The 19,016-nt window shown below is 50.2% G+C and overlaps 2 protein-coding genes across 3 annotated transcripts; one reads left to right on the top strand and one right to left on the bottom strand.

Annotated features, from left to right (window-relative positions):
- Positions 1-274: 274 nt before the first annotated feature.
- LPCAT4 (lysophosphatidylcholine acyltransferase 4) lies at positions 275-7,811 on the top strand. Of its 2 annotated transcripts, XM_039844001.1 has the most exons (14): positions 275-519; positions 1,773-1,915; positions 2,248-2,468; positions 2,827-2,939; positions 3,058-3,118; positions 3,392-3,450; positions 3,643-3,677; positions 4,231-4,285; positions 4,377-4,459; positions 4,722-4,847; positions 5,214-5,346; positions 6,545-6,643; positions 6,997-7,153; positions 7,425-7,811. In XM_039844001.1, exons 1-14 carry the CDS (start codon positions 406-408, stop codon positions 7,577-7,579), a joined length of 1,554 nt encoding a protein of 517 aa, XP_039699935.1. In that variant the 5' UTR covers positions 275-405; the 3' UTR covers positions 7,580-7,811. The 2 variants fall into 2 exon arrangements, with proteins under 2 accessions (XP_039699935.1, XP_039699936.1); XM_039844002.1 differs by lacking the exon at positions 275-519 and having other exon boundaries at positions 2,827-2,925; positions 7,425-7,797.
- Positions 7,812-8,779: 968 nt separating this feature from the next.
- NUTM1 (NUT midline carcinoma family member 1) lies at positions 8,780-18,412 on the bottom strand. The gene is made up of 7 exons (XM_039844000.1): positions 18,248-18,412; positions 15,895-16,600; positions 13,571-13,699; positions 12,316-12,455; positions 11,564-11,853; positions 11,176-11,292; positions 8,780-10,838 (listed from the first exon to the last, which is right to left on the bottom strand). The coding sequence occupies exons 1-7, from the start codon at positions 18,261-18,263 to the stop codon at positions 8,862-8,864; spliced, it is 3,375 nt and encodes a 1,124-aa protein (XP_039699934.1). The 5' UTR covers positions 18,264-18,412; the 3' UTR covers positions 8,780-8,861.
- Positions 18,413-19,016: the final 604 nt, after the last annotated feature.

The following is a 19,016-nucleotide window of genomic DNA, read 5'->3' as shown; positions in this document are numbered from 1 at the left end:
GCCCACCTCGCGGCCGCAAACCGGCTCTTAGCCGGAGGCCTGCGGGGAGGCGGCGGCCGGATCTTCAGAGAGGAATGCCCGGAGGGCCAGGCCCGAGAGCATCCCAAAGCGGGCGCCGCGCCCTAGCATCCGGCCGCCGCGGAACAATGACCGGAGGGGCTGTGAACGCTGCGGCTAGCACGGAGGAGCAGGGGCGCCCGGGTGCTGAAAGCCCCGCCCCTCGGCCGGCTCCCTGACAACGCGGGCCGGGCCACACCGCCTGCTCCCCGCCCCTCGGCGCCCCGCACCAGGCGGGGCCCGGGCCAGAGCGCTGCCGCCGCTCTGCTGCAGCCGCAGCTGCAGCTCTGCAGAGCAAGGCTGGGGGCTGGGGCCGGGGCGCCCTCCCTCCCACCTTTTCCCGCCGCTATGAGCCAGGGAAGTTCGGGGGACTGGGCCCCACTCGAGCCCACCTCCGGACCCCCAGCGCCCCCCAATCCCTTCGTGCATGAGTTACGTCTCTCCCGCCTCCAGAGGGTTAAGGTAAGGTGTGGGCTGGGGGCGACGGGAGGACCCGTGGGGACAGGAAACAGAGGCCTTTTAGAACTGGCAAAGGTGGGGATGGGGATCCGGAAAGGAGGTGGGTGAGAAGCTTACGGGGCAGGAGTCGAGGATTGCGCACGTGGGGGTGGCGGGGGTGAGCTAGGAGTCCTGGAGAGGACCCAGGCTTGGGCGATAGACAAGATCCAAGATGTGGAAGAATTGGCTAGGTGAGGATGGAGGACTGCAGGGGATCTAGGGGTAGGGGAGATGGAGAAATCTGGGGAATGCGGATTACATCCTGCGGAGGCCGATGGGCTAGAATAGAGTTTGAGGCTACGGAAAGCCGGGAGTGGGGGCAGGGGTACGCTGAATGCTTCTCCGAGGCTCTGAATTAGAGGAAACGGGTTTCTGGGCCTGGAGCCTGCGCCCCTGTGCCCTTCCAACGCCCCCTCTTTCCACTCTCCCCCACCCTGCACTGCAGCACCTCCTGGTGGGGGAGAAGGCTGAGAAGGGGGTTGGCTACAGGAAGTGCAGGGTCGCACGAGCCTAGCGGAACTGATGAGTCGTGTGGGGAGTGTCCAAGGTTTCTGCTGCCATCACCTCCCCTGAGGCGAGCCCCTGGGGCCTTGTTTGTTTACCTGCACTCTCCCCAGGGCAGCCCATGGAGTCACCCTGCCTCCTGGCAACCCCTGCCCTGCGGAATAGGACTGAGCTCTTCTCTTCTCCACCCCTCAGTACTAGGGACGTGCTTAGGCAGAACTAGAGACTGGCCTGCGGCCTAAAAAGTGGACCTCTGTGTGTTGCAAACCTCAGCCTCCCAGGCTCAAAGTGGAAAGAGCCATGCACCTGGTTTCTGTTGGACTTAGGAGCTATTTACGAAATGGGACGTGGGGGAGGAGGAAATATGTCTAGCCGCCACTTCAATCGCTGTGCTGGGGCTATTATTAAATCCTCTTAACAGCCTTTCCAAGCGCTAGATGCACTTTATGACATTCGATTTTGTAGGTAGTATGGTGACCAACTGAAAGATAGAAGAACGAGGCCCCTGATCCCATTCATCTTTTATCCTCTTGCCCTCGTTGGTATCTTCATCCCACCTTGGATTCCAACCCCTCTCCTGTTCCCATACCACCTGTCACCTTATCTACAGTGTGTGGTGGCTCTCTGCTCCTGGGTCTATCCTTGTGGGACAGGTAAGCCTTGGAGGGAGCGTCTCCCAGCCCTGAAATGGCATTCTCACCCACCCTCTGCAGTTCTGCCTCCTGGGGGCACTGCTGGCCCCCATCCGAGTGCTTCTGGCCTTTATCGTCCTCTTTCTCCTCTGGCCCTTTGCCTGGCTGCAAGTAGCTGGTCTTACTGAGGAGCAGCTTCAGGAGCCACTTACAGGATGGAGAAAGTAAGTGGGAGATCAGCCCCCAGACACCCTACTTCTCACTTCTCTTTCCTGCTGTTCGTTCTGCTCCCTCTTTAAGAAGAAGGGGGAGGGTTCGGAAGCTCTGGTACCCAGCCTGGTGAGGTGAGATGAGTCAGCCAGGCTCAGACCTGGTACCCAGGACCTCAGCACTAAGTGATGTGCCCTGGTATGTCCCAAATTAGCTAAAGACTTCCACTCCTTGGCCAGAGTAATAGAGGGCAGAAGGAGGGCTTATGCTTTCCTGGGTACCTAAGCCTAGGGGTAAGTAAGGCTCAGATTCCCTGCCTCCACTGACGCCCCACCTTACCCTGCAGGACCGTGTGCCACAATGGGGTGCTGGGCCTCAGCCGCGTGCTCTTTTTCCTGCTGGGCTTCCTCCGGATTCGTGTTCGAGGCCAGCGCGCCTCTCGCCTTCAAGCCCCTGTCCTTGTTGCGGCCCCCCACTCTACTTTCTTTGACCCCATTGTTCTGCTTCCCTGTGACCTGCCCAAGGTCGTGTCCCGAGCTGAGAACCTTTCTGTGCCTGTCATTGGAGGTGAGAGAGTTTAAGAGGGGTCAAGAGGAGAGATGATATCTCTGGGCAAAAACAAATCAGATGGACACTTTCTGAAGAGAACTTACCTCAAGGTTGGGTACAGGGGGATATTGGGGAATGGGAGTTAGAAAAGATATCGACCTATGGGGCAAATGAAATTCAAATTTGTAAACCTACCCGTGGGGCTTAGAGAGTGTTGGAGAGAGCTCTGATCAGTTCCCTAAAAGGATAACATACAATAAAAAAAGGGTCCCCAGGACAAAGAGATAACCGAGAAGCATTTCCTACTGTTGAGGAAGGGGTGGCTGCATGTGTTAATGCCCCTGATAGGAATCTTGTATCCTCTCCCGGCCCCCAGCCCTTCTTCGCTTCAACCAAGCCATCCTCGTATCCCGCCATGACCCAGCTTCTCGGCGCAGAGTGGTGGAGGAGGTCCGAAGGCGGGCTACCTCAGGAGGCAAGTGGCCCCAGGTGGGTAAGGGTTTTAGAACTCTTCACCTTTTATGTGCTCCTGAAAAGGCTTCTCTTTCCTCTCTCCTCCCTTTCAGCCTACCCCACCTCATTCTGGTCCCTTGGTTTTTTTCCCCAGGTACTGTTCTTTCCTGAAGGCACCTGTTCCAACAAGAAGGCTTTGCTTAAATTCAAACCAGGTGAATAAAATGATAGTGGGTGGTAGGGCTATAGGAAAAAGGAGCCTCAGATTTGGAGAGGGATGCTGGAATAACCAAGGAAGTGGAGGCGAGGGAGGGGGGCGAGGAGACGGGGCCACCTGAGTGACACTGAGTCTCAAAAGTCAGAAATTATAAATGAAACAGAGCAAGGCCAGATCTCATTTGAGAACTGTACCAGATCCCTATACTTCATGCCCTCTAGCTACCTCTACTAACCTCTGCCTGGGGGGTGGGGGCGGAAATGGGATTTAGGAGCCTTCATCGCAGGAGTCCCTGTGCAGCCTGTCCTCATCCGCTACCCCAACAGTCTGGTGAGTCTTAGTCCAAGAGATGGGGGAGGGGAAGTATGAATTCACACTAATGGGTGAAAAATGTTAGTGCCCTGAGGGATGTGCATGTGGGGATGGGGCCAGGGCGGGATCAGAGCCTCTCCTCAAAGAGTGTGAGCCAATTCCAGGAAAGAAAGTAATGCCTTTCTCTCCTCACCTCTGTTTCTCCTGTAGGACACCACCAGCTGGGCATGGAGGGGCCCTGGAGTGTGAGTTCTGGTGTTCCTGGGGTGAGGGTGGGAAGCAGGGTGCATCAGAGAATTTGTGGCCCACCTTCCAATCTTCCAGACAAGGCAAATGGCCTTTCATTCTCCGACAAGAGAACTCTAGAGGAGATGCCTGTTTCCCACTGTTTTGTCCTGATCTCCTGGTGTGATCTGGAAGTACTTTTCGTCTATTCCACTTAAATATTCCTGCTGTGATTATAGCTCCTTTTAACTTACTTCCCTGTTTCTAAGTGATTTTCTCCCTCGGTCATCTCTTTTTGAGGCCTACTACCACCAGTCTGGCCTTTTGCCCTTTCCCCAGTTACGCAAATCTCCTTTCACCTACTGTTCTTCCCCTGGCATATCCCTGCAATGCCTCTCACTTTCCCTACCACCTTTCTGGCCTCTCCCTCTGTCTCCCAACTGCACGTTGACCTAGCTGACTATATGGCCAGGCATCCATTTTTATATGGATGAAATTCCCCACTCCCCTATTTGGGGTTGGAGGAGCCCATAGTGGGAGGCTGGTGAACATCTGAGTTCTCTCTTTTCTTAGACTCAAAGTCCTCTGGCTCACAGCCTCTCAGCCCTGCAGCATTGTGGATGTGGAGGTATGACTTCCATGGGGCGGGGCAGCAGGTGGGTGGAGGGAAGTGGTCATCCCTATCTTTGAAGTCTTGATGAGAACTGTGTGTGTTTCAGTTCCTCCCTGTGTACCACCCCAGCCCAGAAGAGAGCAGGGACCCCACCCTGTATGCCAACAATGTCCAGAGGGTTATGGCACAGTGAGTGTCCCACAAAGTATTTCCTAGAGCAGATATACTAGGCAAAGGGACCACAGGAGTGGTGGGGCGGGGGGCGCTGAGGTTTTAAGGCAGAGATTAGGGAGTGAGCAGTGAGAAGGGCTATTGGACAACTGAGACTGGGGGAGGCGGGGGTTAAAGGGGCCTCATGTCCTCTGCCCAGTCAGCAGGTCAGTCAGTAATGAACCCTCAGAAGATTCTTCTGCCTCATTTCCCCTCCATTCCATCCTTCTTCATCCTGTAGGGCCCTGGGCATTCCAGCCACTGAGTGTGAGTTTGTAGGGAGCTTGCCTGTGATTGTGGTGGGTCGGCTAAAGGTAGCATTGGAGCCACAGCTCTGGGAACTGGGAAAAGTACTTCGCAATGCTGGGTAAGTGATCTTGAAGATGATGGTATGGGTAGTGTCATATATAGACAGATAAAAAGTCTAAGAAGAAAGGAGAAATGGGGAGGAGGAAGAAAAGTCTTTAAAAAAATTTTTTTAAATAGGAAAGTAGAGAAATTTTTTAACAATAATGGAGTAAAATGAAAGGGAAAAAGAAAGAGAAAGGTGTGTTATAACCTTGGTAGAAAAAGTAGGAAGGGTACACAAGGGACTATGAGTCAGAGTACACCTTAGAAAAACACCAGCTGTACCTGTGCTAGAAAATTCTTAGGGCAGGGACCAAGGTCCTGCTGGGTGATAAGCCCAGAAAGAAACTGAGTTAGCTCTCTGCCTTCAACAATTCCATTGTAGGCTGTCCCCTGGCTATGTGGACGCTGGGGCAGAGCCAGCCCGGAACCGAATGATCAGCCAGGAAGAGTTTGCGAGGCAGCTGCAGCTCTCTGACCCACAGACCGTAGCTGGTGCCTTTAACTACTTCCAGAAGGTAAAGGAGCTGGAACGCAGAATGCAGAGCTCAGGATTTAAGGATGGTATCCCCGCAGCCATGTCAGTCTCAGTGGATGGCCAATTTGGAGTCTGCACTAAATGTTCTAACAGCTGTTGTCAGATGACCATCTTCTGAGGTCTGCCGGGGGTTTCATTTTTTTATAGAGTATCCAGTCCATCACAGAGCTATGTGTTAATCATTGTGGTGAGGAACAATGGAGAAAAATAATCGATCATTGTGGTCCATAAATTTCTGAAGCCACTTTAGAGATTGACAAAGATCGTATGACCTTGTGGGACACTGCATAAGGATTTCAGAGAAAAGTCATGAAGGTCAGGTGGGAAGGGGACATGAAGGAGACAACACTGGACAGCTTAGACGGTTAAGAGGGTGAGACCCAGAAGTACTTTGCAATCCTTGGGCAGATTTTTAAAAATATCCCACAGCTTCTCTGGGGAATTCCTGAACGTTTCTCAAGAACCTTGGCAAACCATGTTTCCTGGGACTTAACCAGGTTTTCTCGTTGCGTTATAATAAGATTGTCTCAGTATATTTTTAATGTTTATGAACAACCACCAGTGTCCCAAGGAGCTCTTTTTGATCTAAGATGTAGACTGTGGCTCTCAATGTCCTCTGAAGGGACAGAGACCAGCTGTGTTGATTTCTTAGATTGAGACAGACTGTACCTGAAAGGAGTTTCCCCACTTAACCTGTAGCAGAAAAGAACCAAAACCCAAATGCCATAGTCCCCCATAGAGTTGGCAGAGTAGACCTCCTTCTTGGGCTTTTTGTAAGAAATTATACCAGTAGCCCCCTTTTAGACTGTTGGACCAGTTCTCCCACATAGGATGATTCAGGAGAGAACCAGTTTTTCCACTGTGGGAGTCAGGAATGCCTCTGGTGGTATGTCAGAAACTTCATGGCAACTTCAGCATTCCTGAGGGATTTCCTAACAGTCCTAGGTGATCCCTTTTTAGGAGAGCTTTATCACCAGGTCACTTGGAATAGGTTGAGCAAACCCATGACCTGAAAGAATTAGCAGGGAACCTGGAGAGTTTAGGGCTTATAGCTTTGAGAGAAGCAGACATCGGAGTCACCCCATCCATGCTGAGAAGAGGGAGGAGCCAAAATCCAGAGCAGGAGCGGGGATACAGGGTTGGGCCCTGCATCGCCTGGTTTCTGTTTCACCCTCCAGGATGCCAGCGGTTTGGTGGACTTCCGAGATGTGGCCCTTGCACTGGCAGCTCTGGATGGGAGCAGGGACCTTGAGGAGCTGACTCTCCTGGCCTTTGAGGTACCAGGGGATTGGGAGTGGAGGGGATATCATAGCTGTGCTCACCCCACCCAGAAGCCTGTGTGGTGTGGCATACTGTTACCAGTAGCTTCTAGATAGTAGGTGCTTGGTATCCACCCCAGTGCCACACTGTAAACTGCAGAGCCCCAGCGTCTCTATGTTGAGGCATAGCTGGGAACAGGAAGAGGACAGCAGTTATGAAGTTAGAATTCTCCTGCAGAAAGGACCCAGGGGCATAGGGAGGGCCTGTGCTCTGCATTCTTGGAAGAGGTGGAGCCTGTCAGGCAGACCTCCCGGGTAGTGTGGGACAATGGCATGAGGGGAGGGCTTGCCTGGTGTCCCTTCTCTCCCAGCTCTTCGCCGAGGAGCAAGCAGAGGGACCTGGCCGCCTGCTGTACAGAGACGGCTTCAGCACCATCCTGCACCTGCTGCTTGGGTCACCCCGCCCAGCTGCTGCAACTTTGCATGCTGAGCTGTGCCAGGCGGGATCCGACCAAGGCCTCTCCCTCTGTGAGTCACTGCCTTCTCTGCCCGCGTGAGCACTCTACCCAACACTGGGCTGGGAGGGAACAAGGGTTGGCGGCCAGTGCCAGGGAACAGAACATTTGAGAGGTGAGGCTGGGAGGAACCAGCTAGGAAGGCAGAAAGGGCATCAACTTACATTTGAGAAATGAAACAGAAACAAGAGAGACGGGACATACCAATTCTGAGAAAAGAAAAACAGGGTACCCTCTTCCTCCTCAGATCATCTGACTTTTCCCCGTCTCACTCTTGCATCCAGGTCAGTTCCAGGACTTCTCCCTCCGTGACCCACTCCACGGGAAGCTCTTCAGCACCTACCTGCGCCCCTCCCAGACACCAAATGCCTCATCCCCAGGCAGCCCCACTGCTCTGGCCAATGGGACTGTGCACGTGCCCAAGCAGAAGGGCGACTGAGCGCCTCCACCTCCCCAGCTCGCATCCAGCCCACAGACTCAGGGCAGCGCCAGGGGCTGACCCTGGGCCTCACGCCCTCTCTGCTCCTGCTTGATTTTTTGTTATTGTTGTTTGTTTTATTGGTTGTTTTATTAAGTTGATTTTCACTTTTTGTTTGATTTTTTGTAAGAAACTATTTTATATATAAATATAAATATAAATATATATCTATATCTATTTAAGAAAAATGCAGCTCAGTCACATTGATGGTTTCATTAACTGGGAAAGAAAGGGATTAAGATTGCCTGCTGCCCATTGGACAATCCTGAAGGTTTCCTAGTCCTTTTGGCTGGAGCTGGATGAATCCTCCTCAACTCGCAGTTGGACAGGGCACTTTCCTGCACAGAAATCATGCAACCCTCATATCTTTTCCTCGTGTCATGCCCTATATATATATATGCACACTTCAACAGGTGTTCCTCATGAACCTCTTTTCAACCTATTCCCTCTTGTTCTGTCCTCATTAGAGATTAAAAAATAGCTAATTAACCATTCCATATTTAATAATCCTACCGAAATTGATGCCTCCTCTGCGAGTCCAACCAACTACACAGGAAGGTTTTCCTGCCATGGGATGAGTTGGGGACACTTGAGTCCTTTCTGTCCAGCTCCTTTCCAAAGAAGAAAACAAGGCCCTCTTGAAGAAAGGTGCTCTGTCTAGACACAATTATGGAAAATTAAATTTAGAAAATTAGAGACCTATCCCAGAGATCTGACAGGTAAAAAAAAAGTGTCTTTCCATTATAGACTTTTAAACAGCGACATAATGACAGGCTGTCCACAATAGCCCCTCCCAGTACCTAAGACCAGGCCTTTGATAAGAGGAGAAAAGAAGTGTTCACTGGGGACTTCTCAGAGGTGGGACTTATCAGGGAGCCTAAGGAAGGCTAAAGGCTGGAAAGGGGTCAATCTGTATAATCCAAGGCCACCCTATCTTTCTTTACAGCATCTTACCCCATCTAGAAGCAAAAGACATGAGTACAAACAAGCACATTGAGAATATTTTCCAACAACAAAAAAATATTTATTTTTTTATCCATACAACTCCTTCCAATAATGGTACTTCCCCCTCACCTTCCACCCAGGGCATGACCGCCAGCCTAGCTGGTGTGACCTCTCTCCCCACACTCATTTTTGCAGAACCACAAAACAGGGCTGAGAACAAGTCTAGTGAAATCTACTGGGGGGTGGAGGTGGGCAGCTTCAGAGACTGGCAGGAGGGATAGGATGGTCCTGCTGCTCCCTACTGGTTACGACGACGTTTCTTCCTTCTGCCCGTGACAAAACTGTCACGCCGCCTTTTACGCGGCTGTGAGGGTCGAACCATTTCCAGAACCAGGGGTTTTTCCCCAGAGACCCCAAGTTCAGCTCCCAGGTAGGACCTTTTTTCATCAGGGACTGGACCTCCAACTAGAGCTCGCTTCCCAGACTTAGCAACAGGGTGTGGAGGTTGGCCAAGGCTTCTTGCCTCAGCAGAGCGGGAGTGGGATGCTTTCCGGACCCCCCGACCTTTGGAGGACAGGCCTGAGGCAGGGTGAGGACTGAGAGGAGGCCCTTTGGGCGATAGACTCAGTTTAGAGGCCAAGAGGTAGGCAAAACTGGAGAGTTCCTCATCTTCCTCCCCCTCCTCCTCCTCTCCTTTGACTCTATCTGCTGAACCGCATGTTTCACTAACAGGAGAGGCTTCCTTCAGAGCTAAGGCATCCCTGGTTCCCCACCGAGGGGAAGTGCTTCCGAGGCCCTGAGGAGATGTTGATTTGGGGGTCTCTTGTGCATGAGACTCTTGATTCCCCAGTAAGGGAGCAAGGTCTTTAGGCTTGGATAAATCAGTATCCTCCCTGCTCTCTCCTTGGAGGTCATAAGAATTAAAATCTGTTGGGCAAGTATCCTCCCTGACCCCTAGCGGGAGGCCATAGGCATCTCTAATATCTAGTATGTTGCTGGGATCTGTGGTTTCTAACAGGGGAGAAATGGAATTGCCTCTGCTCACTGCTTCTTGACTGGCCTCAGGAAAAGAGACATCCTGGGTCCCCAGGATAAGAATATTGTCTTGACATGCAGGCAGGAGGGTTTCTTTGGAAACCATTGTGGAGGCACCAATACTGCTTTCCAGCAACGGGGGGCAACTGTCAGCCCACAGATCACCAGGATCCTGTATAGCCTCAGGGCTCTGTTCTCTATTTTCTTTAGGCCTCAAGGCTGGGCTATAGTTTCTCTTTTCTAGGGCAGCAGTGGCATCTGTGCCTCCACAGGGATTTGGACTGCTCCCCTCACCCCCAGGTGCTGTGGTTTCTCCAGGACCCAGAGAAATGTCGCCTCTGGAGCTCAGTGCCTGGCAGCCTCCCTGGCGCTCAGGTACACATTCCCCATCATGGAAGTTCTCTATGACCTCCTCGATTTGTAAAGGCAACTCTAAGTCTACGGCATCCAGCTCACTGCCAAGCCAAAGTCCTGGACTAAGAGAGGCCCCGTCCATGTCCCCAGCTACTCTAAGGGAAGGGCTCTGCTCATAACTTTGAACCATGGGAGGACCTCTGTCATCTCTCCACATGACTCCTAAAGAGCCTTCCTGGGGCACAGCAAACAGCTCCTTTCCTTGAGGCAGTGCTCCAAGACCTGTTATCTCTTGTCCTGTCTGCAACCCCAGGACCTGCTTTTCTAATGCCTGTCCTTGCAGAGGAGCTGGCTCTGTGAGGCCAACATCCAAACTGGGAACAATCTCAAGCTGGGGGCCTTCCTGCCAGCAAAGGGGCAGAATCTCAGAATTCCTGTCAGCCACCAGGGAGTGCGCAGAGGGGGACCCAGCACCTCCCAGGTAGTCATCCTGATGTGGGGATATCTGGTTTGTAATCTTCCCAGGCCCTCTTCTCTCCATACCTATGGACCCTTGACTACCCTGTGGGGCTGCAAGTTCTACCTGCAGGTCCCAGGTACTGGGGGATGGCAGGGTGTTCCCATCCCTGTGCTTCTCCCTCGGGCCATTTAGGGCCCGTTCCTGCCCACCATGCACTTCTCTTGCTCGCTTTCCTGGAGGAGCAGCCTTTCCAAGGCGAATGGGGCACCCAGCCACCCGAATCCCGGGTGAGGGACGAAGTCGCCCACCCCCTTCTTCATCCTCATCAGAAACAGAAGGACTTGAGTCTGACTGAACTCCACTGCAACTTGCAGGTGCCTCTGCATCCTCTTCCTCCTCCAAGGCTAGGAGTCGCTTTTGGACCAGCTGGAAGGAGAAACAACAAATACCATGCTAAACATGATTGTGTGAGGGGTAACTGAGTGGGTGGTGAGAACATGGTAGTTGGGCAGAGAATGCAAGCAAATTGCATAAGTGACAGATACTATAACTCTTCTTTAACACCTTCTTGGGCCTTATTCCCACACTTCGAGCCCTTACGCTCCCCTTTCCCTCTGTGTCCTTAGTCTCTTACAGCTACTTGTTCTACATGCAAAACCCAATTCATCTCCAGAAATCATACCACCCAAGACAGTGTAGAGTTAGCTAAAATCAGGTGAGCTTCTTGTTCTGATATTTCCTACTCCCTACCCGCTAGATTTACCTGGGCAAGACTAAGTCTTTCTTCTTGCTCTAGCTCCTCAATTAAGGCCAAGGGATCCCTCTGTTGTTCTGGGGACAACAGATCTGCCAGAAATCGAGGGTGAATGACAGCCTCCACCTGGAACAGAAGGAAAAGTGATGTGAGTCTGACAGGAGGTAACCTGTGAGCCAAGAGGCTCTAGAGAAGCTATGAGTCCCCAGCCCCGCTTCTTTGGGTTGATATAAACCATGACAACCACCAGCTACACACACTCACATGCACGCGTACACGCACACATTTCTCAGTATAGAATAGAGCCTAGTTCCTAACTGCCTCAGGCAGAACCCTAGATCTTTGGTTCCCTGGAGTTCCCACCCCAGGATCTGCTAGACACCCAGGCCCAGCCCACCTTGGAGACAAAGACCTCCTGAGAACACAGCTCATCGATGTAGCTCAGGAGACCTGGATCTGGATACATCCCTTCCTCCTGCTGCTGCTGTTCTCCTTCCTCTTCCTGTCTTCCATCTGACTCCCCAGTGGCCAAGTGACTCCCCACCAGCCCTTCCATGATGTCAGCATACTCTTTCACAGCTTCTGGTGGGATCTCCTTGGGTGCCTCAGGAACTGGAGGCCTCTGGGTTTTGCGCTGCCGCCGGCGGGGGGCCCGTGCCTTGGAGGCTGCCTTCTTGGGAATGTACACTGGAATGTATGATGAAAAAGAGACATGGGAAGTGACATAGAGACTATAGCTTCTGCCACCCAACACTATGAGAGTACACTGAAATGGCTCAGGGCTGGACCAGACCAGTACCAACCACGGGAAAAGATTATCACTGCATGAAAGATCTCAGAATCCCTGAAATTCCAAGAAGTCCTCTGATCCAGCCCCATGTCTTAGGCAGATGAGTTATTATGTGGTGCATTTATAATTTCGGTGAGAGAGTAGTTGGTTGACTTGGCCAAGATCAATACCTAGTTTGGGACCAAGGGAACCTGAGGACCCAGCCTCCGATGTTTGTCCTGTTTGGCACATCAAATGCTATTCATTGGCGGGAAAGTGACAGAAGCAAGGGCAATACCTTCCATAACCCATGACTGGTTTCTGTATGCCTCCCTTTGAACCTCTGGCCTATGACTCCCATTAGAACTGGGTAGCCTTACCTGGCTGCTGACAAACCTCAGGGGCCACGGGTCCTGGAGCATCAAGTTTCAGAGGGGCTGCGGGAGGCAGGGCCTGGGACCCATTCATTAGCTGTGTGTTCTGAATCTGCATCTCCTCCTCGGCCTCAAACTCCATGAACCTGCAGAGGGAGAAGAAGGCCCCGGTAGTGCTGAAACCAGAACCATCAGGAACCCAGACAACAGGAGGGAGCTACTCACGGATGGCCAAATAACAGTTCTGGGGAAACCTCACAAGGATACCATGTAGTCCTTTCACCTGCAATTGTCATTTAGGAAGTTTGTTAAGAAAATGAACAATCTAAGGCCTGTAAACCTCTTCAGGACAGAGCCATGACTTTTACTTTGTTATACCTTACCTCACCCAGTGTCACTGAGAGTATAGAGTAGCTAGATTTGTTGAAGTCAATCAGGCCTATGCCACAGCCTCATGGGATCCCACAATCACACTTTTCCTCAAGGCCTCATCTGCCCCCTCCTACAACCATGAAATAATGGCTGAAATCCTGAAGCAGGGGCTGGAGTTGCAATTCAAGGCAGTTCCCACCAAGAGGCAGTGCTAAAATCCAGGAGTCCTGAGGCTGGGACTGGCCCTGGAAGAGTAAATATAGGAGGTATGGGTCCAGAAGATTTGGCAGAGAAAGTGGAAGCTAAGCTTGAAGGAAAGGGTTCAATTTTCTTGGTTATTTTTTTAACCAAGGAGATTCGCATAGAGAAACAGGGGATATGAGCCAGGAGACCTCGCTGGGCATCCAGGACCCTGGCTTCCCCTGACCAACCACTTCAAAAGCCATCTCTTCCCTGGGATGACAGGGGTAAACAATTTCTGCGCCGTTATTTCCAGAAGAGATGTGATCAGGTCTGCATAAATAGCCACTTGCTACCTGGTCAATGACATAAAGAACCTGCCTAAATGGGCTTACCTCATTTCTAGGTCCCTTCAACATGGAATTTTTATACCAATTAAGCTCCAATCCCATCCTAAGAGCTTCATTATCAAGGTCCCTATGTAATGCAAGATCTGGAAAAGGGAGAGCTTCCAAGAGGAAGTAGGACAGAAAAACTCAAGAGTCAAGGTGGTGCAAGAGTAGCAATGATCCAAGAGACCCTATCCGAGTCTACGCCCCTCTTCCTAGGATCCCTTTTAATAATCACCCAGACTCAAGCCTCTCTTACCTGCCCCCAACCCTCTCAGCACACAGCCCCTGTCAGGAGAATGAGGGTTCGTCAGACTCACTTTTCTGCCATCTCATAAAAGATCATCCGGTCAAAGTTGCTGGTGCGCCCCCACTCCTGCACGGCCCTGGGCAGTCCCTCTTCCAAGGTCATGGTGGGCTTCAGCCGGGCCAGGGTACGAAGCACTGGGCTAAAACACCCACTGGGTCAGTCAAGTTCTACAAGTGTGCCCTCCCCAATCCACCTGTCCTGACACTGTTCTAATAGACATCCTCTGCCCCTCATCAGGTCTCGTGACCCTCACTACCTGTCACGTCTCACTTCTGAGTTTCCAGACCCCCAACCTCCCATCCATCCATTCACTGACTATCCTGGGCTTTCTTCCCACTGAAATTTACAGATCTCACACAAAATCAAACAGATAATCCTTCTCCCCATCTTTTGAAATCAACCCACCCTTAACTCTCACAGGGCTGTCCTTAACTGAACATTAGGAGGAAAGCACACGTCATTAAATTAATGGGTTTCATTGTAAAGTAGATTTAACCCTGCCCAAAAGGCTCTTGCATTTTTTAAAAAAGGCACTCACTAACCAAAAAGAATCTCTAATTAAAGGTTATTCATTGTTTTTATTTGTTGGTTTTTAAGTGTTTTTTGCCTCTGGGATACCCCCCACATACAGTCGAAAATCAATACTCTTTAAGCTCTTTGTGATTCACTTTGCCTCCCTGACCTCCAGAGTTCTCAAGCATTATCCTGCCTAGGATCACCTGGCTAAATATGGATGCCAGAGCCCCAGGATCCCAGGACTGAGCATTTTACCAGCTTCCCAGTTGACTGTTGCAGAGGGTCTGGACTGCACTGTGGAAGAGACCCCACCCAGAGCCCCTGAGTGTAGAGAGCAGGAATAGGCCAAGAACAGCGCTGGCCCAAGAGTTAGAAATTCAGCCTGCCAGTCTCCAAGAGAGAACTTGGAGCTGTATGGAGAAAGCAGGGGGTTGATAAAATGGTCTATACTTAATACTTTCAGGGGAGCCTCGTGATTTAGTCATTTAAGTCAGGGTGGAAAAGGAGATTTCCTTAAGAGTTTGCCACTTGCAAACATATCAGTTATATATATATATATAATTAGTAATCTTCCATTATAAAATGTAATAAAAAATGAGATTCAAGTTGCAATAGCAACAAAAAGTAATTTATGGTTGCAATTCCAAACCAAATCCTGAATTTGATGGGATTTGATTTTATATTCCTAAAGTTAATAGAGAAAATCAATGATTCTACCAATAGAAAATAAAGTTTTAAAGAAGAAAAAAAGAGTTCATCCAAGGAAGGAACAGCGTGTACATTTTTTTTAAATCCAGTAAAATGTGGTACGTGTTACGTGGTGGTTTACACAAAATGTTGAGGGTACATTGCTGTTGAGAGGCAGCAGGCCTGGGAGAGAAGAAGAGAAAATTCCCCAGATGGCCAATGACTCCGTTTTATAAACACAAGAGACAGCCCATGACCTTGGGATCCTTGGCTAAGTAAGCATCCACTCACTCTTAAGCAAGAGATTTTGGCCTTTTGTTGAGTTCTTTTCTAGAATGCCTTTTAATAATAATAATAATAATAACAATAGCAGCAGCAGCAGCTACCATTTAGTGAATCGTGCTGTATGAGGCGCTCTGCTAAGCACTTCACATGTATTAACTCATTTCATCTTCTCAGCAACTCTCCGAGATAGACATAATTATCCCCTTTCTAGATGAGAAAATGTTGGGCCCAGGATCACAAATGTGAGGAGAGGTAGAGCCCAGGCGCTTGACCTAAGCAAGATCTACTACCTCCCCATTTCAACATGAATCCTCGTGAATAAAATGGGCAGTGGGGGAGGTGACACACAAAAGGTCCTTTGTCTGGCCCTACACGGTCCTCCTGTCCCATAAGAATGGGTCAGGACCCAGCACTCCTACCCTGGTCAGTTTGGTCAGCTTGACTCAATGTCCAAAGGTATTAAAATGCAACGGGAGGACCCTGGCACTTGGTGTCAAAGACCCAAGTTCCAACCATTGCTCCTCATTTTATGACAGGAAACTTCTCTTGAGCTTCAGTCTTCTGATCTATAAATGAGGATTACTATAAAAATGCTTGCCTGAACTCACGAGGTTGTGAGCATCACTTGAGAGGAGACACCTGAAGCCTTGTTACAAACTGGGAAGTGGGTAGAGAAGCTTATTATTAATACCATCATCATCATAATACTTTTCAGCCTCATAGCATCTCCACCGCCCTCACGACCTGCTCTCAAGTATTCCTACTTAGCCTAACCTCTTTCGTCCATCCCAAAGCCCTCCTTATTTAAAAGCCCTTGGATAATTAATCTCAGGTATCTCCACTTACATAAGAAAGCAAGAAAGAGCTTCTGTATCAGGACTCTGGGATAAGTGCCTCCGGGCCAAGGGTTTGTAGCGCTGCCAGCGACGGAAGTTCTCATAAACACCCTTGGAGGTATAGGAGAGGTCACCCAGTGAGGGCTTGGACTGCGCGGCTGCCAGACCTCCTCCGCTTGCCCCATGCGGCCCTGGCCAAGCCTTTTCTGGGGACACAATGGGGGCCAGTTGGGAAGCTGGTGGCGTAGCCTGAGCAGGAAGGCCTGGGAGGCCCTCCTGGATCACCCCAACAGCCTTAGCAGGCAAAAGGGTCTTCATGTTAGAGGCTGTCACAAATCGAGGGGGGGGACCTTCGGGGCCCCCACAGGGAGCACCTGAGGCAATCCAATTGAGAGCGGTCTGAGTAAGGATAAAGTTCTGAGTTTGAGAGGACTCAGCTGGCCCCCCTTCTGTCTTGACTTTGACAATGATTTTGCCAGCTCCAGCCCCACCGTGGCCAGGGACCCCATCCTCTGTGACCAACAATGGGCTGGGGAAAGCAGAGAGCATCAGAGGATTGCCTGGAGAGAAAGCTGAAGGCATGGGGGGCTGTGGAGGTAACTCCCAGGGTGGTGGGTCTGGTGGGCCAGGAACAGGTGAGGGAAAGGGAAGTGCACTAAAAGGAGACAGAGCAACACCAGGTTTCATGGCCATATCTGGTCCAGGCAGTGGAGATGCTGTTGAGACAAAGACAAAGAAGAAATGGAGTAGGAGAAAAACAGACCAGAAGCTAAGTCATTAGTGTTCTACTTTAGTCTCTAAAGAAAAGAATCAGAGCTCTGATTCTCTACAAGTGAGGGAGGGTATACAGAGGGGGCACTTGTGTAGATTGCAAGTTATTTTGATGTCCCTTACTCTCAGCTGAAAGTTACTATACAGAAAAGTTGCAATGACCCTCGGACCTATGAGCTCATATTCCATAACACATCCCACCCAGCATACAGGTACATCTCTCAGTCCAACATATTCCAAACCTATTCAAACCACTTGAACTCTGCTCCCAGCTGCTATGTGGTTCCTGCCACCACTCACAGAAGCGCTATTCCCAGGAAAGGGTATGTGGATTAGACGGCTGGTTCTCGGAAATTTTGTTATATAATAGCCAAGAATGACTAGAGATAAGGGCCAGGAAATAGGCGAGGGGAGGGCAGCGTGGGGAGAGAGGTTTCCAGCGCTTTAAAATTTGGTGATGCAGACTATCTGTGGCCATTCTGCTTGCTGCTCCTAACACAAATTTAGGATCCACCAAGAACAAGGCACTGACAATGAAGTCTGAAACACAGCACCTGCTAAGAAGCTATGTGGGCTCTCGTCAAAGAGACCAAAGATAAATACATAAAATGATAATTAATTAGGACATGTGTCTTCTAGGACTTTTTATGACAATAATAGATCATCTGCCTTATTGCATGCTACTCTCCTCTGCCTCTTACAAAGAATATTGCACTGGCAAATTAACAACACTCAGCTTCCGATTCCTGACCACGAAGGAGACATGGAATATGAGCAAACTCATCATCTCGACCATAGAGCAGAGGGCCAGGAGGATTCCATGAAACTTGAACACAATGAAATAGGTCTGAAGGCCTGAGTTTTACAAACCATGGGAAATTTAAGAGCTTCTCAGGGAAGCCCCAGCTCTCATTATGGCTGGAGTGATCCAACTCCCCTGGCCCTGAGGGAATCAAAGAAAACTGCTCCCTGAACTGAGGGTGGAAGGAGCCACGAGACTCTGAGCAGAAACACTTATGGTACCTTCCAGTCTAGCTTTCAGGAGGACATTTCTCTACAGACCTGGCAACAGATAACTCTACTGAACAGCTTTTCCATCTAAGGTCTCCACCCCATCCCACCCAGCCCCCCAAAACATTTGGCCCCAGCTCAATTCTCTCAGGGCAAAATTCTAGAGCAAGCTTCAATTATCTAAAGAAGACACAGGAACCTGGGCATTCCCCTTGAACTCTCTCTGTCCCACACATACCACTGCTCCTGCCACACAAACATAGGTTGAAGGCGCCCCTCTTCCACAGAAGCAAGTTGATAACTGCGATTCCTTCCCTATATGCAGCACTTTCCTCTACGGTGCTTTGATCTGCCTCCCAGAAGGCCCTCTTCCTTCCCCAACCCCCAGTCTTAATGGCACAATCTTATTGTTCCCTAGCCTCCCCAATGTGATTCCCTTGGTCGGATCTAGTGCTTTCACATCCCTCTAGGTCAGTCTAGAGAGCCCTGTTGTCCTCAGGTAAAATGTCAAATTTGAATCTCTAAGGATGTGAGCAAGTGGTAAGGGGTGGGGGGACCCTCCCTGCCACCTGCAGACTTACCTCCATCTGAAGTCATCCTCTCAGGTTTGGACACTAACCGTGGCTGTCTGGAAGCCTCCAGAATGAGACAGTTAGGTTCAGGACCCAGAGAGTAACCTGGCTCCAGTAGATACAAAGGGATCCAAGGAGAGGAGGATAAAGATCAGATCAAAACAGAACTAGAATCTAGGACTTGAGGTATTCTTCAGTGGGGGAGGGGAGGGCGGAAAGTGGGGTGGGGGTAGGGAGATATTCCACAACTGGCTCTGGTAAATTGGCAGTAACCAGAAATTCCCTCCAAACCAGAGTATGGAGACACCATTGTTGTGTATCGCTTTAGGGCAATTTGTAAATACTCAGATTCCCAACATTATGGTTTAACATCTCTGTTTCCTACACAATTCTTCAACAATATATTTAGTTTTGAGCCTTTAAGTCCCACCCAGTTCTGTAACTGACTTCCTATTAATAGCAGGTTGTGGCAAACCCTTGATTTAATTCAATGTTGGCTATATTATCTAAAACCAAATTCAGAACATATAGTCTGTGTACTTAAGGATCCAGGGAACGAAATGTTTTAAATTAGGATTGTCTGGGAAGATCCAGGGTGTCTGGTTGATGTGTGCACATCATTTCCTTGGAAAGCTGTACTGCAGTTCCCAAACAGTTCACCACCATCAGCTCTGCAGTCCACAGAAGGCTCAGCCTTAACCCTTGGCTGAAAAGCCCCACTCCATCAAAAAGTGGCATTCAGCCTAAAATTTCAAGACCAAAATGTCCTTTTGTTAAA

Source organism: Pteropus medius, unplaced genomic scaffold, assembly GCF_902729225.1.
Source record: "Pteropus medius unplaced genomic scaffold, Ma_sr-lr_union100, whole genome shotgun sequence".
In the NCBI taxonomy this organism is placed as follows: domain Eukaryota; kingdom Metazoa; phylum Chordata; class Mammalia; order Chiroptera; family Pteropodidae; genus Pteropus; species Pteropus medius.
The sequence above is the reverse complement of the archived record's forward strand: the minus strand, read 5'-3'. Positions and strand labels throughout refer to the sequence as shown.